The sequence below is a fragment of the Spinacia oleracea genome, chromosome 4 (assembly GCF_020520425.1).
Source record: "Spinacia oleracea cultivar Varoflay chromosome 4, BTI_SOV_V1, whole genome shotgun sequence".
Taxonomy (NCBI): domain Eukaryota; kingdom Viridiplantae; phylum Streptophyta; class Magnoliopsida; order Caryophyllales; family Amaranthaceae; genus Spinacia; species Spinacia oleracea.
This window is the reverse complement of record NC_079490.1, coordinates 116207607-116223044: the sequence shown is the minus strand read 5'-3', so window position 1 is coordinate 116223044 and position 15438 is coordinate 116207607. Positions and strand designations below refer to the sequence as shown.

The 15438-nt window shown below is 34.2% G+C and overlaps 1 protein-coding gene across 2 annotated transcripts; it reads right to left on the bottom strand.

Moving 5' to 3' along the window:
* Positions 1 to 8383: 8383 nt before the first annotated feature.
* Positions 8384 to 10508, bottom strand: LOC110779709 (uncharacterized). Of its 2 annotated transcripts, XM_056826794.1 has the most exons (3): positions 10224 to 10508; positions 9417 to 10125; positions 8384 to 9260 (listed from the first exon to the last, which is right to left on the bottom strand). In XM_056826794.1, the coding sequence occupies exons 2-3, from the start codon at positions 9582 to 9584 to the stop codon at positions 8637 to 8639; spliced, it is 792 nt and encodes a 263-aa protein (XP_056682772.1). In that variant the 5' UTR covers positions 9585 to 10125; positions 10224 to 10508; the 3' UTR covers positions 8384 to 8636. The 2 variants fall into 2 exon arrangements, with proteins under 2 accessions (XP_056682772.1, XP_021839884.1); XM_021984192.2 differs by having other exon boundaries at positions 9417 to 10508.
* Between the last annotated feature and the right edge of the window lie 4930 nt (positions 10509 to 15438).

Below are 15438 nucleotides of genomic sequence, written 5' to 3'. Positions count from 1 at the left end.
ACATAGTTTGAGGAAAATATAACATATAAGAATCTTTAAATATGAAAATCTTGGTAAAGTTATATTTTTACGTTATAATTTTAGGATATTTATATTATCAACAGAATCTAAAGATTTATAGTGACAATCAATAATATTTTCTTTGTGAATATTTTTCCTTAAATAAAACAAACAAATTTGACTAATATTTTAATTATTTTTATATATATTGAAAGAGAGACCAATCAATGAGTGACACTTGTCATCACCACATTGATTTCCTCTCGTTTAGTATTTAATATACGGTTTTTTCATGAAATGCCCCTGAGGTTTGCAAAAACGCATCAAATACCCTCGCGTCTTTTGAATCACATAATATACCCCTATTTTTGCCTAAGTTTGCACCAAATACCCCTAAGCCGACCTTCCGTTAGTCCTCCGTTAAGTCATGTTTATAATTCATCAAATGCACCTATTTATAAACGTATTACACAATATACACCTACTTGTAAACTTATTTGCACGAAATACCCAAACTGCTTTTAAACGGCAGAATTTGATTCAAATGGCTAGTCCAGTAAGTTTTATACTATCAAAAGAAAGAAAGTTGCGTAACAACCATGTTTAATACAAGTGGTCTGCAAAGTAGCTTCTACCAGTAACATTTTGAATTCTAAGCAAAGCTACAAACAAAATGAATTCACTAGTAATTCGGCCTGCTGTGCTAGGATAAAGAGTAGCAGGAGATTGTGTATTCCAAGTTGGAAAATCGAACTCACTGCTGCTGCTAGAAGAGTAAATATTTTCATAATTTGATGCAGCATTACTTAATTGGTACTGAGCATATTCCTCTGTCAAAGTATCCCCAGAAATGAAGAGCAAAAGTAACATAGCCAGTGACATATCGGCTCACCATCACCTTATAAAAATTCTAGAACTGCATATTGATTTTAAGGCCAAAATTCTAGAGCTGTATATTGACCACCAATCCACCAGAGCCACCAGCATGTTACAACAAAAACATCAGACCACTCGTTATTGAAGCTTGGGTTCCTGTTATCAAGATTAGATATCAACCAATCTCTAAATGTACCCCCAACCTTATATCTTTGTCACTCCAATTCAGCTTCCGCCACACCAAGCGTGCAGCAGGACAAAATGAATCTCAGGTTGCACCCTTGCAAACTTTGCAATCAATCTCAATAGTTGCACCCTTGCAGACTTGCAATCAATCTCAGGAGAAAAAACCAAATCCATCCCTAGAACAGATATAGAATTCAAATTCTGGCAATTTTGTAAAGCAAAAGCAAACCCAGTTTGAGTCACGAAATTGCAATTGTTTACTATAATCTCCTCCAAATTTAAGCATTTCTCAGAAAGATTAATAAGAGATTTATCAGAAATGAAGTAATTACTAGACAAATTAACTTTTCTGAGATGAGGGAGCTTCGAAGCAATCAAATCAACGCCTTCATCAGTGATCCCTAAAGCAGCACCACCACCACCAGAAACACCAGTAACGCAGTAATCATCCTTTGGATTACTTACATCCAACTCCTCCAAATTTGTGATGAACTGGGAAATAACCCCCAAATCGGAATCAGTAACAATTGAAAAATTGTGCAACTTGAGCGATTTAATCGACTTGAGAGATGAATTGGGAAATTGTTGAATCGAATTCGAAGGGAAATCGGTGTGATTAGATAGGCCAAGGAAAGTGAAATGAATTGAAGAATTGAAGTGGGTTCGCCATGGAAATCGGAAAGGGAGATATGTTTGAGGTTAGGGAATCGAAGGAAGAGTTTGGAGAGAAGTTTGAGAATTTTTTTTTTTTTGATTTTAGGTCGAAAAATATATATTAAGGGCAAAATGGTAAACTGCAGCTAACGGAGGACTAACGTCCGTTAACTCCAAGTGCATCTCATGAACAGTATGAAAAAATAGGGGTATATTATGTGATTCAAAAGACGCGAGGGTATTTGGTGCGTTTTTGCAAACCTCAGGGGCATTTCATGAAAAAACCGTTTAATATATATAGATAGATAGATTGTAATTAGTTAGTCCTTGTTTTTCCTGAATTTATGTGAACTTATATTTCCTTGAAAAAAGTGAAAATAAAATCTTAACTTTTTTCTACATCATTAGTGTATATTTAATATAATTTATTTATTTTTACCCCTTATTTTGAAAAGTGATGATTTTTTTCTTAAAAAAGAGGAGTGAAAATTTTATATTCAAACTTTTTTTTTGCATCTGAGTAATTTCGAGTACTATGTACTCCAGTCCTCGTTTACTTCACCAATACCCACACCATCTCTTATTCTCTTTTGCTCCTTCACATTATCATTCTCTCTCCTCCAAAATGTATCTTACTCCTCTCATCCCCTTGGCAACCCTTGGCAAGACGGCGAGTTAGATCATTTTTTCTACATCATTCATTTAAGTTTAGCAAGTAGCAGTATGAGTATGAGTCCCGCCAAAACTTTCGAAAATGCGATTATTTGGCTTCTCTCTCCCTTCAATCGAATACGGAGTAACTATGCTTTTAATTTAAATAATCGATTTTGGTTTTCTGGGGTTTTAATCCGTATTTAATAATCGAAGAACCATCCTCCATGGTTGATACTTCTGTTGGCGCTGCTTTCGGTAATAGAGGTAAGCTTGAAGTTGGATAGAGCCAAATCCCTAACGTCGCCGCAGCGCACCGCCAGCAGCAACACCAGCAAACGTCGATCAATTTTGTGATCACTGCGTGGCTGCGTAAGGAAGGCTGATGATTCATTGTCTTTAATACAACCTGGGTTGGCCTCTTCACTCACTTATTACGAATTTACGATGTCGGATGTGATTTCAACTTCTAAAATGAAATTTTGAAACAGCCTTAAAAATTTTACGGTCAATTATGGAGGTTTAGGCGTTTATTACTCCTTGATTTTAGGCATTTACTATGTGGAGAATAATATCATATCATGATATTATTCTTAATATATGTAAATATTACTTAGTCAATACTCCCGGAAATATCTTGAAATCCTTGACTCTATTAGCAAATACTCCCTCCGTATTCATTTAAGAGATACACTTGGTTGAGCACGAGTATTAAGAAAAAGAATTGAATGAAATAAAGTAATAAAACAAATAGGGTTGAGTAGATATTTTAATAAGAAAAACGAGTGGGGACTATGTCATTTTAGAGAGCGGAGAGTGGGGGTGGGGGTAGATATATTATTTAATTAGATGGTGGGGTTGATAAGTTACTAAAAATGGCAAATGTATCTCTTAAATAAATACGGCCGGAAAAGACAATTAAGTGTATCCCTTAAATAAATACAGAGGGAGTATTATCTTTTTATATTTATATTTGTAAAGTCTTCAATAATACTCCCTCCATCCCAAAATTATAAGAGAAACTTTTGTGTGAGACCGCCTCACAGGAAAGACCGCCTTGTTGGCACTCTTGCTGGCAGCCATGTTGACGCGTATGCTGACGTCATGCTGACGTCAGCATGTAACTTTTTTTTGAAATTTTTTTTTTTGAAATTTTTTTTTTCGAAATTTTTTTTTTTTGATTTTTTTTTTCAGGCTTAACTAATTGGATTTCAAGCTTAACTAATTGGACTTTAAGCTTAACTAATTGGATTTCAGGCTTAACTAATTGGATTTCAGGCTTAAATATTTTTTTTCGATTCGAATTTTTTTTTCCCGAATTTTTTTTGGAAATTAAAATTTTCAAATTTTTTTTGGTACTAACTAAACTAGTGTAAAACATAACTAAAAGTAATAAAAATCATATTTAATTGAATAACAAAATAGTTAAGGTATAAAGACAAATAGTTACACTTATGAGCCAAATAGTTATTGATTTTAAACATACTTATTATTAACTAAAAATCATAAAATCTTAACTAATTAGTTGCAATGCTTAACTAATTGATTTTATTGCTTAACTAATTGGTTTCAGTGCTTAACTAATTGGTTCAGTACTTAACTAATTGGTTTCGTTGCATAACTAATTGGTTTCGTTGCATAACTAATTGATTTCGTTGCATAACTAATTGAATTTTAAACTTAACTAATTAGTTCCAGTGATAACTTAATTAAATCCAGTGCATAACTAATTGATTCTAGTGCTTCACTAATTGGTTGCATGGTTTAACTAATATGTTACATTACTTAACTAATTTATTACATTGCTTAACTAATTGGTTCTGAAGCTTAACTTATTAGTTTAATTTTTAACTAATTGATTCAATTGCTCAACTAATTATTTTCAATGCTTAAAAATTTGTACCTTAACTAAAAATCTGAAATTCGTTATCTGAAACTCAAAAATACATAACTAAAACTCAAAAAATATTAACTAAAACCAAGAAAATCGTAACTTAAACTTGTAAAATCATAACTAAAACTCAAAAAATCATAACTAAAGCCCTGAATCAAAACTCAAAAATACGTAACTAAAACTCAAAAAACCTTCACTAAAACCAAAAAAATCGTGACTAAAACTTAAAAATTCATAACTAAAACATAGAAAATCTGTCCAACAATTCCACCGAGAAGATCATTATTTCAGAATTATAACTAAAACTAAAACATAATTATTCTTAACTAAATATAAAAAAAGTGTAACTAAAACATTACAATTCTTAACTAAACCTAAAACACCAGTGCTTCCAGCTACGAATCCACAGTGTGACGCGATTCTATCACAATAATCGGCATCACACCACAGCACCAACACATCACAACCATCATCCAGACCGCCACCACCGCAAAGCCTCCTCCTCCTGTCGGAAACAAGAACAAATCAATTACATCCACATAAGCTGAAAAAAAGTAAACCTAAACAATCCAATCTTATCGACACCAAAAACCCAAAGGATTGACAACAAAAACCTAATCAATTCAATCAAAACGAAACAAAAACCTAATCGAATCAAAAACAAAATCGCAAGACCTAATTACATCAAAAATCAAAATCCAAAAACTCTAGCATAAGAACATAATAATTCATATAAATAAAATGAAAATCTACAGATTGTAGAAAACCTAACCTGTTTTGAAGGCGGAATCCGGTGGCTGAGGCGGACGGCCTTGGTGGCGAGAGAAGGCCTTCGTTACCACCGTTATCGACTTCTCCTTCTTCTCATTCATTCGACGCTCTACTCCCCGCTTCTCATTCCGTTGCAGCCACCGCCGATGACGCCGAGGCCGAAGCCGAGACCACAGCTGCAGGCCGCTGCTGATGCGAGGTAAATCGCCGCCTCAGCTCCCTGCTTCTCCCATCCCCACGGTGCTCCTCCATCTCCATTCCTCTCTTCTAATCTTGCGACGATAACGTCGAGGATGACACGGCGGCGACGAAGACCGACTGCGGCGGCGACGGCGAAGATTTGGTAGAGAATTTGAGGGAAGAGAGAGAGCCATATCCAGAATTCTGAGGGAGGAGAGAGAATCAGATTTTGAGGTTGAAAATGTGAAAATGAAATGAAAAATAATGAAAAATGTATATATATATTTATTAAAAAATATATAAGGGCTGATGTCAGCAATTACGTGGCATGTTGGAGGCCATCAAGGCGGTCTTTCCTGTAAGACCGTCTTATAGAAAAGTTTGTAAAATTATAATCCTATTTTCCAAATCGGGCGTCCCATAATTATAGTCATGTTTCCTTATTTGAACACAAAAAATTTCTCATGTTATCCTCATTTGGGACCACAAAACAAAAATAAAATGTACTTTGTTTCTTTTAACATGCACTATTTTCTTTTCACCATGTACTTTATTCCTTTTTATATGTTCTATATTCTACTTTTTCATTATCAATGTACTATATTTCAATTTCCCATACACTACATTCAATTTTTCTTAAAATCCGTGTTTTTAGTCAAACAGAACTATAATTTTGGGACGGAGGGAGTAGTACAACAATTCAAACCTTTACGTATTGCTCTTTGGTACGTTTAAGGTGATTTGTAATTGAAATTAAATTGATAAATTATAGAGGGTATTTTGGTACTTTAGATGGGGGACACCAAAAGTGGTGTTACCGAAACGCCCCTTCCCTCTTGGCTTATATAATAGAGATGTATCACAAAAGAAAGAAGCAGACTTTGTTTGCACCATGGTAGTTTTTCTTTCTTCATGTTTATTTTATTTTATTATGAGATCCTTAACCAGTTGGGTGGGACGACTCGGAATCAGACATCATGGGTCATTCTTTGGTGTATTATATTTATTCAAATAGTATTGATTGAGCTTCATTAGAATAGTGTGCTAAGCATGAAATTCATTTTCTAATGAGATTATAAGCTCTGGCATTCATGTCCTATGTTCTAATTTGTAAGTTGATTAGGAATGATTGGGTAGTAGCACATAATTCAGAAACCAAACACAAAATCTCACAATCAAGTTACATGACAAATTCAAAAAATGTTCAAACCATATCACAAATTTAAAAACCACAGATAAATACTAACAAAAATTGAATTGAATTGAAGAAGCTAGGTGTTTGTCTTATACTTACATTGCTGAGTTTCTGCGAGTTTAGAGGGAGAGAGTATGCCCTCAAACACTAATCAATAGGAACTCCATCAGCCGTCAAATCTCCAGTTCATCGATCTAACGCCTGATATTTTGCGTCACACCTTCCACAAACGCATTCGCCTAACAAAACCACTAATCAAATTCAATCACCAAAAAGTTAATGTTCAATCACACATTGTCCAAAAATCAATTGTGAAATCCAAATCAGGTTTAAATTGAGACTTGTAGGCAGAACTTATTAGGAATCCAAATAAGATTTCTAAAACCTAATCAAAAGAAAAACCTCGTTATAAATACGCTTTCAGTTAGTAATGAAAATTGCAAAAACGAAAACAATTAGCAATTAAAATCCCTAATTTGTAAAATTGAAGTCTCAAAAACAGAACCAAATCCGAAGAAACAACAAAATTTATGCGAAATAAAGGAGGAAGAGAAAAGGGGGAGGGGGGGAGAGACATATAGGTGATACAAAATTTACACTAAAATTCAAAGTCATATCTTGATGGCAAATCAAACATATAGGTGATTATAATATTAATAAATTAATCAATTCATTAATCTGTAGTGAGTATAATATTAATTTACCGACACCCGTAGCACCGGAACAGGGAACGGCGGCGTCGACGACGGCGACAGATATATCAGACCGAAGAAGAAGATCTTTAGCTATGCTCAACCAATAATCCCAGCTCCGACCACCACCACGTCGAAAGTATGCGTCGCACACACCACACCCATCCCCAAATTACCTCCATTTGTGCCTCTAAATTTTCTCGCCGGCGGCGAAATTAAGAACAACTGCTTTATTGTCGGCGAAATTGAGAAAAACTGCTCAACCCAATATGGTATTCCGCCATGGTTGCGGTTGTCGTCGCGGGAGAAGATGAGAGATAAGGGAGGAGAAATCTTTGAGTGAAGATTTGAGATTTGAAGGGAGGAGAGAGAAAGTGTTTGGGACGGAAGCTGCGGAGGAGTAAAATTTCTGTTTTACGTGAAGGGTTTCAGAGTAAAGGGGGAGGGTATTTTAGTCTTTTTGCTTGGGGACACGAAAAGTGTGTTTACTAAATTGTCCCTACCCTCTTGGCTTATATAATAGAGATTCTGGGAGTTCATTTGTGTGCCATAAGGACCTTAGCAAGCAAGCTATGAATGTTTTGAACGAGTGTTCAACTGCTTGGATCGATCTTTGATCGGCTGGTGATGGATATAACTAGGTCCTTATATATGATGTAATTAGGTTCTTTTATTAAATATTTTCATGTACACCAACCGATTGATTGGATTGTATTTAATTCAGTACATATCAATATAAGTTTGGATATTAAAATGAGATCCGGATTTGTGATTTTTTTCTAACTTGACACAAAACTGAATTCCAAATTCAAAAACAAAACGAATGAAATAGCCTAAACATGTTGATAGGCGCGTGTACTGCAGGTATTCCTGCCGTTTTCTGGAAAGTTAGTTTCTTAAATATAATTATAAAGACCTATTTTCGATTGGAGGTGGTTTTTTTTATTTTATAAAGAAACCACTTTTCTGGACTAAGTAGTTCCTTATATAGGGTAATTAAATAATAAATTTAATAATATAAATAACCATCTTTTAAGGGCAAGTGGTTTCTTACTTTTAACAAAGAAACCACATCAAAAAAAGTGGTTTTTTAACCTAAGAGACCTGTGATTTTGAGACCACCTTCATGTGGTCTCTTATGTGTTTTTTTAGGTGGTTTCTTTGAGTTTTTGAGGTACTCCGTAGTGTGATAAGGGTAGGTTTTAAAATGCATACTACACTTATTTACCATTTAATAAGCATGTTTCGAGTGGATCAACTAATAAATAGCTGGTCGGTTGGACAAAGGCTTAATAATCTCATGCTAACGTTCTTCATATACATGGAGTACTTAAAGATAAATGATATTTCATGTGTTTCTAAATATGTAACATTTCATTAGAACTCGGATTTAAGAAATTGAGTTAAAAATATCATACACTTTCATACTAACTAATATATACTTTGAATTTTTGGTGATGTCTGTAATATAAAATGCTTCTAATAGTATTGAGACGGCCAAATAAAAAAGGAACTTATGGAGTATTTGATTAATTCATCAGGAAACAACAGCAGCAGAAAATATTGTTGTGGAAAATGGTGTTGCTTGGACTCCACAATTACTACCCAGTTGCTCAAAACCCCTCATAACAGATTTGTTTCTTTCTTCTTGTTTATCACTTGACTCGTTAAAATCATACAAGTAGTTGTTATTAACATCAAGAACATACAAAACAGCAACCGTTGCAGCGGAGGAAATGAACATAGGGATCGGACCAAACATCCACATTAACATTGTTATAGCAAAGTAAATAGCCCTTAAACCCACCTGCCAAAAATTTCCACCGTGAATTAAGGCCTCGACGATATATTCTATAGGGACTTGAGCCTTTGGCATACTTATGAGAAGGTTAGCCTGGACATAACACCTTGAAGATTGGATAAAAGACGCGAAAGCAAGCAAGAAAAATAAGAGGATGCTAATGTATTTGATGGAATTGATTGTTAGTCCTGTGTCTCCATATATCATTCTTCCCACTATTTCATTTCTGGAGGAAGTTGAGGTTCCAATCCATGCACCAATCAAAGAGCTTAGGGTTAAAGATGTTGATGCCATGAAATTTACAGAAACTAATGTGCTGCTCATTACTGTGAAGGCTGGGCCTCTACTCATTGCATCAATCTGAGATCAATATATAGTTAACAATTAATAGGACCTTCATCAGTAATTATATGGTACACAAAGTATGGATTGAAGTTAATAAAGTTTTGATTTTGGTACCATTTTATCTCTTGGTTAAAAAAAACTTGAACAAGTGTAGGGAGAGTATAAACTAACCTGCATAAGTTTCTGGACCCATATTTTCTGACAGTGGTTATCAAAGCCAATAGTAGTATCTTCTGATCTTCTGAGGTATCTGTATAACAGATATAAATGGTATCCAAACATCAATAATAACCCTACTGGTACCAGGATCACATCTAGCTCCTCCTTATGCCACTTCATTCGCTTAATTTCTCTCTAGCTTCCTCGATCTTCATTTCGATCTTTTTCTCTGTGTGTGACTTTCTTTTTATACATCCATGTTTGAGTATAACCAGAACAAGTAATTGAATAGTTTGTGTTACATCTTTCGTCTTTCTTGCTTTAAAAGAAATGAAAGAACAAAAGATAGTAATCCTGAAATTATTTATTTATATTCCTAAATTAGAAATGCAGGGAAGTGGTGGAAATGTTTGTAAATTGTAATGGAAGGCTTTGACTTTTTTTGCTTTTAATGCAATAAATATTGCTCAAGTAGTAAACTAATACTAATCCTTGTGATGAGAGATTATTATTTATTAGCACCCAAAATACACTCAATGTTGCAGCTAGCAAGCTAAGCTAAAACAGGTTAAGTTAAGTAAGCTCCCCAAAATCTCTTGTTCTTCCTTTGTCAATCTAGAGACTACCACCGGTCTTTTGGGCAATGGTAAGTCTCTCCTTGTACAAAATTTGGGCTTTGATGACGTGGCAATCAAGTCCACATAAGAGCAAACGAAGACGCCTAAAATAGCAGTCCATCAACTCGTCAATCAATCAAGCAACGAGATCAATTACAATCGCATAACTAAGGAAAGAAATCAAGGTCGATTAGAATATTACCTCCAATAACGCAGTAACAAGAAAGGCAAGCAAGATATCTTCAAAAGATTACGACGGCTAACCCTAGATACATTATATTTAGTATAAATTAGCTTCTAACCCTCATTTGTAATTCAATGGAAATCTTGTACGATTACCCTAATATCAATATAATCTCTCAATTATTCTCAATTTATAGCATCACCTCTAGTACTGCCTGCAGAATCTATCAAGGAACCATCTTTGAGTTTGCTCTAATCTTATCATTGTTTTCTAGTCATTTCATTTATTTGATTCTTTATCTTTGTTTTCGCGTATTATTTTAATACTTATCTGTTTTTGTGGCTTGATTACTAGTCTCGCGAACCAAGAAAATTGCACGGATCTTTTATGAGAATTTTCCCAAAACAAAAGGCACTATCTGTGGGGATAATAATTACTAGTCTTATATGCACGCGATGTGTGCGGAAATCAATAGCGCAATATAAAAGAGCAGTAACATTAATTGTTGAATCACTTATTAATTTAGTAACATTATTCATGGGTGATTGCACACTAACATACAATTTTAAATTCATTGAATGACATAGAAAAGGAACCATTTAACCCAAAAAAAATTGTTCAACAAAATCTTGCAAATAACGGAGTACCTTTTGTTTAATGGTTGATAGAAAGCTTATCTTATGAAAAGTATCTTATATACACTCGATGCGTGCGGAATTATTAAAAAACTAAAAATTGTGCTACTATATATATCACCACAAATTGTAGGCAATAAAAATTGTTCACAAAGTTTGTCTTAAAAAAAAAGTATGCAGTTCACAAAGTTCATTGGATCCAGTCCAATAGATAGGACTTTCATACAAAAATGAAAATCTATTACAATCCACAACACCAAGAAATTGAAACGGCTTCTTGGCAGTTTCGAAAGATCAACACTCACTACTATAGTGCTTCTGTCCATTCTCTCTCTTGCTCCTTTTCCATGATTCAACCTACGAAAAAATTAATGTCACACTTCATTAGAAAATGTAACCTGACAAAAGTAAACATATAAAATACAGAAATTCCCCTTATCAACATTATCCAGTATTAGCTGACGGAAATCACAATTGAAAATTGTAAAAACTTGTTAATCATCGACTAATTTAAACCACTTACACTAATTTTCCCCAAAAATCCTTCAAATTTCTTCCTGGAAAAACACTAATTTCAACAGATTACCTCTAATTAAATCAATTCTAAGTGGCAATTATAAAACCAAAACGATGGTAATTTATCAAAATTGGATCAAAATATTCAAGAAATCCCTAAAAACAACCAAATTAACACAAAATGATAAGAGGCCCATATAAGAGGAGTCAGTGTAAGAGGATTCACCCAAGTGCAAAACTTATTCTAACAAAAACAAATTAAACTGTGTTGCAGAATAAGTTTTGCACTTTGGTCAATAAAGACTGAGTGTAGGATAAGATATATTTATTTAATTTATTTTTGCGAACAATCCAGAAGTTTTGCACATATATTCCGAATAAAAATTTAAAGCAAAAAATTTAGGGAGATTGATACTCCGTGATTCCATAGCAAAGTTCTTGTTTGAATCTCCAATCTCCATCAATCTGAAAACTTTCATCCTCTCATTATTTTCAATTTCCCAATTCAACCATGAAATCTAGTTTCTAAAAAGGAAAAACCATACTCCCTATTTTCAATATTTCACAACTACAGAAAAGGCAAAGAGTAAAGATTGTATAGAATGCCTTCAACTCAGCTCATATGAGACTCAAACACTTTAAAACCTAAACTACATGGTCCATCATTTTCAACAAACTTAACGAACTTAAGCACAAAATTTAAGGGCAAAAGACAGACAAATCAAAACCAGAATTGAAATTTCCAAAAATCCAGAAGCACCCAGTAATAAGAAAAATGAAGTTCGACCCAGGTGATAATGCTGCGAATTTCAAATTGAGTTAAACAAAATCCACCCAAAAAATAAAATTTATCACTACAACTTAAAAACCCTAACTGCCAAATAAGGCAAAAACACTATAAAAATAAAAGGACACATTTTTAGTCAAGCGAAAACTTCTGTGAACCAATTTCTTTTACAAAAAAATAAATTAACGGATCTGTTCAAAAATATTAGGGCCATTCACAAATCTCTAGCAATAAAGTAGCAAAAGCCTTCATTTTCAGTACATTTAACTACAAATGGTATTTAAAAAAGGGAAATAGGGAAATTGAAGCTTACCCAGGTGAGAAATTTTATCGACAATTGATAGAAACCCACAACGTTTTAGGAAGAAGAGGGTTGAATTTCAATTTGGAAGATAAATAAAATAAAATGGGAGAGAGAATAAATACGAACTGCAATTTACAAAAAGGGGAGACCAACAATTAAAACATCTTTGCATTCTCAATTAGTAGATGTTCAGCTGTCACCCATCTTGAAAACAGCTAAGCTACACCAAATTACAAAATTCAAACTTACAATTTCTACCATTCGCAAACACAATTAAAATAGAATTGAAAAAAAGGATAGGAAAATACCCGACGGCTTTAGAAATAGCGCCAATTTCAGCGCAAAGCTGCCTCATCTCCAAGGGACGACGACCGGCTAGGCGGAGGCTTTCTGGGCTGAAGAACTCCATTGTTGCTCCTCTCTATTCTTTCTCTCTCTAACACACTGCTCTTACTTGCAGAGGTTTGCAGATGACCTGAATTTGAGAGTGATTTAGGAAGTTAGGGAAATACGCATATCTATGTCTATATTCAATCATTCATGCAAATTAGGCAATATGCTACACCATTTGGGGATAATGTACAGAGAGTAGCACATTATTTTGCAGATGGGCTTGAAGCTCGCATGACAGGCACAGGATCAGAGTTATACAAAGCTTCTGATTGGAAGATATTTTCTTCCTATGATATCTTGAGAAGTTACAAATTATAAGTTCCAGCTCTCCCTTTTTAGAGGACAACCTATTACTTAGCAAATCAAACAATAGCAAAGTTGGCTGAAAAAACATAAAAAATACATACTATTGATTTTGGCATCTTTATGGGTTTCCAATGGCCATGTTTATTTAAACTCTGTCAAGAAGACCTCTTGGACCTCCTACGCTTAAAATTACAGGAGTTGAAAATCAAAAGACTGGTTTCAAACCTGCACAAACAGTTGAAGAGACCGATAGAAGATTAGCAGGTTACTGTGAGAGATTTGGGGTACCTTTCGAGTTTCATAATAGCAATCAACAGCTACCCGCAATCATTAAGGTAATGAACAAAATAATAGTCTCAAAAATTCAAAAACAAACAAATTTTGAGGCATTTATCATTGTTGTCATTTGATCAAACACCTTACAGATAGAACTAAACAACAGAATTGAGAGTCAATGAAGGAGAAAACTGGCTTACAACAACATTGAAAATAGTGGATTTGCCAACAACTAAATGTGACAGCCATTGACACATACGATGATCACCGAATGGCCATGGCATTCTCTCTTGCTGCGTGTGCTGATGTTCCTGTCACCATCAATGACCCAGGTTGCACCCGCAAGACCTTCCCAGATTATTTCCAAGTTTTCGAAAGATTTGCCAAACATTGAGTACTGCATACACTACACGGTTGAGATTTTGTTTTGAGAGAAAAAAAAGAGTATGGAAATCAAAATGCTTTCTGCTTGAGTTTTCTTCACATTCTTTGTATTATGTTGTAACATTAGTTTATGAAAATACAGTATATTTTGTTCATGTATCAGAGCATTAAAAATAAAACCTTGAAAAACTGAAAACATATTAAATGCATAAAAAGATTTAATGCATGGAATTTGGGAAACCATTAGTGAATTTTACACAAAAGATGTTTCTTTGTGAGGTTTGTAAAATAATGTAGATGAAAAACAGAAGGCAAAAGAGATGGAATTAGCTGCTGTGTTGGAAAAGAAGCAGAGTCAGCTCCTCTCTTTGACCTTTAACAGTTCTGGATTTGCAGACTCTGCTTCTTTTCCAACACAGCAGCTGATTCCATCTCTTTTGCCTTCTGTTTATGAAAATGTTGCAAATTGAGCACCAAAATTTTGAAAAATTCCAAACTTTATATTTTCTCCTTCTTTTAAAGGTAAGGATTTGGGTGTTAAGTGAAGCAATAGCTTACCCCCTTTTCTCATTTCCTTAATTTCTATTCAAAATAATCAAACAACATAATAATAAATCACCAGATTGAACAAACAGTAACACAAAAATAAGAATAAGCTAAAATGGCATACTCTCTTCTCTCTAGCCAAGTAGACATGGCCAAACTTTCCTCAGCCGAGAGGCTTTTCGATATCGAAATCATTTAAGACTCACCATTGCTTCTCCACAGCAGGAACCTCTGCGGGTACCTGAAAACACACACATTCAGCCAAAGAACAAATGCTGAAAACTTCCGTAATTCAAGACTACTTAAATTATAATAAAGTCCATTCATCGACTAATCAAAGCTGAAAATAAACCGCAGATTTTTCCACATTCATTCAATAAACATGTCTAATCTCAAATTATCACCAAATTTTTTTCAAATTTCCCATTTAAAGAATGAACTAATCGAAACAAAGAAACAAAATAGATGCCAGAAATTAGAAAATCAATGCCGAATTTTTCAAAAGCTCTAGCCTCATGCGATTCTAAAGTAATTGATTGTTGCCAAACAAAAGAAACTTAATTTCCGAATTTAAGCTAATAAATTTGTGATCTAAAATATGCAATTTAAAAACCCTCAGAATTCCTCATAATTTAAAAACCCTCATAATTCCTTTACTCGATGTTGGCTCAAAAATCAAAACTCCAATCCGCAAAAGCCACTCGACGTTGGCCTTTTAACTCATAATTCCTCATCAATTACCAACTTTACTCAAAATGAAGTCACCCATTTATCAAAATCATTGAATCGTGAAATTGAAGGGTCAAACAAATCGACAAACTGAGCAAAATAATCGATGCAGCAAATCACATAAATCGTTACATAAAATCGGAGATTCAATGAATTACTAAGCGAGAAGAACAAAAAAAATGATTAAAACTAACCTTGAGAAATGCAGAAGGATCAATCGAACTGAACATTTGAGATCTTTGAGTGAAGTGATGCGGCGAAGAGTGAAGCGGCGATGAGAAGATTCAAGAACCGAAGATTTGAGAACTGAGGAGAGAGAAAGTACGGGGAGAAAGAAGCAGCGGAGGAAGTGAGATT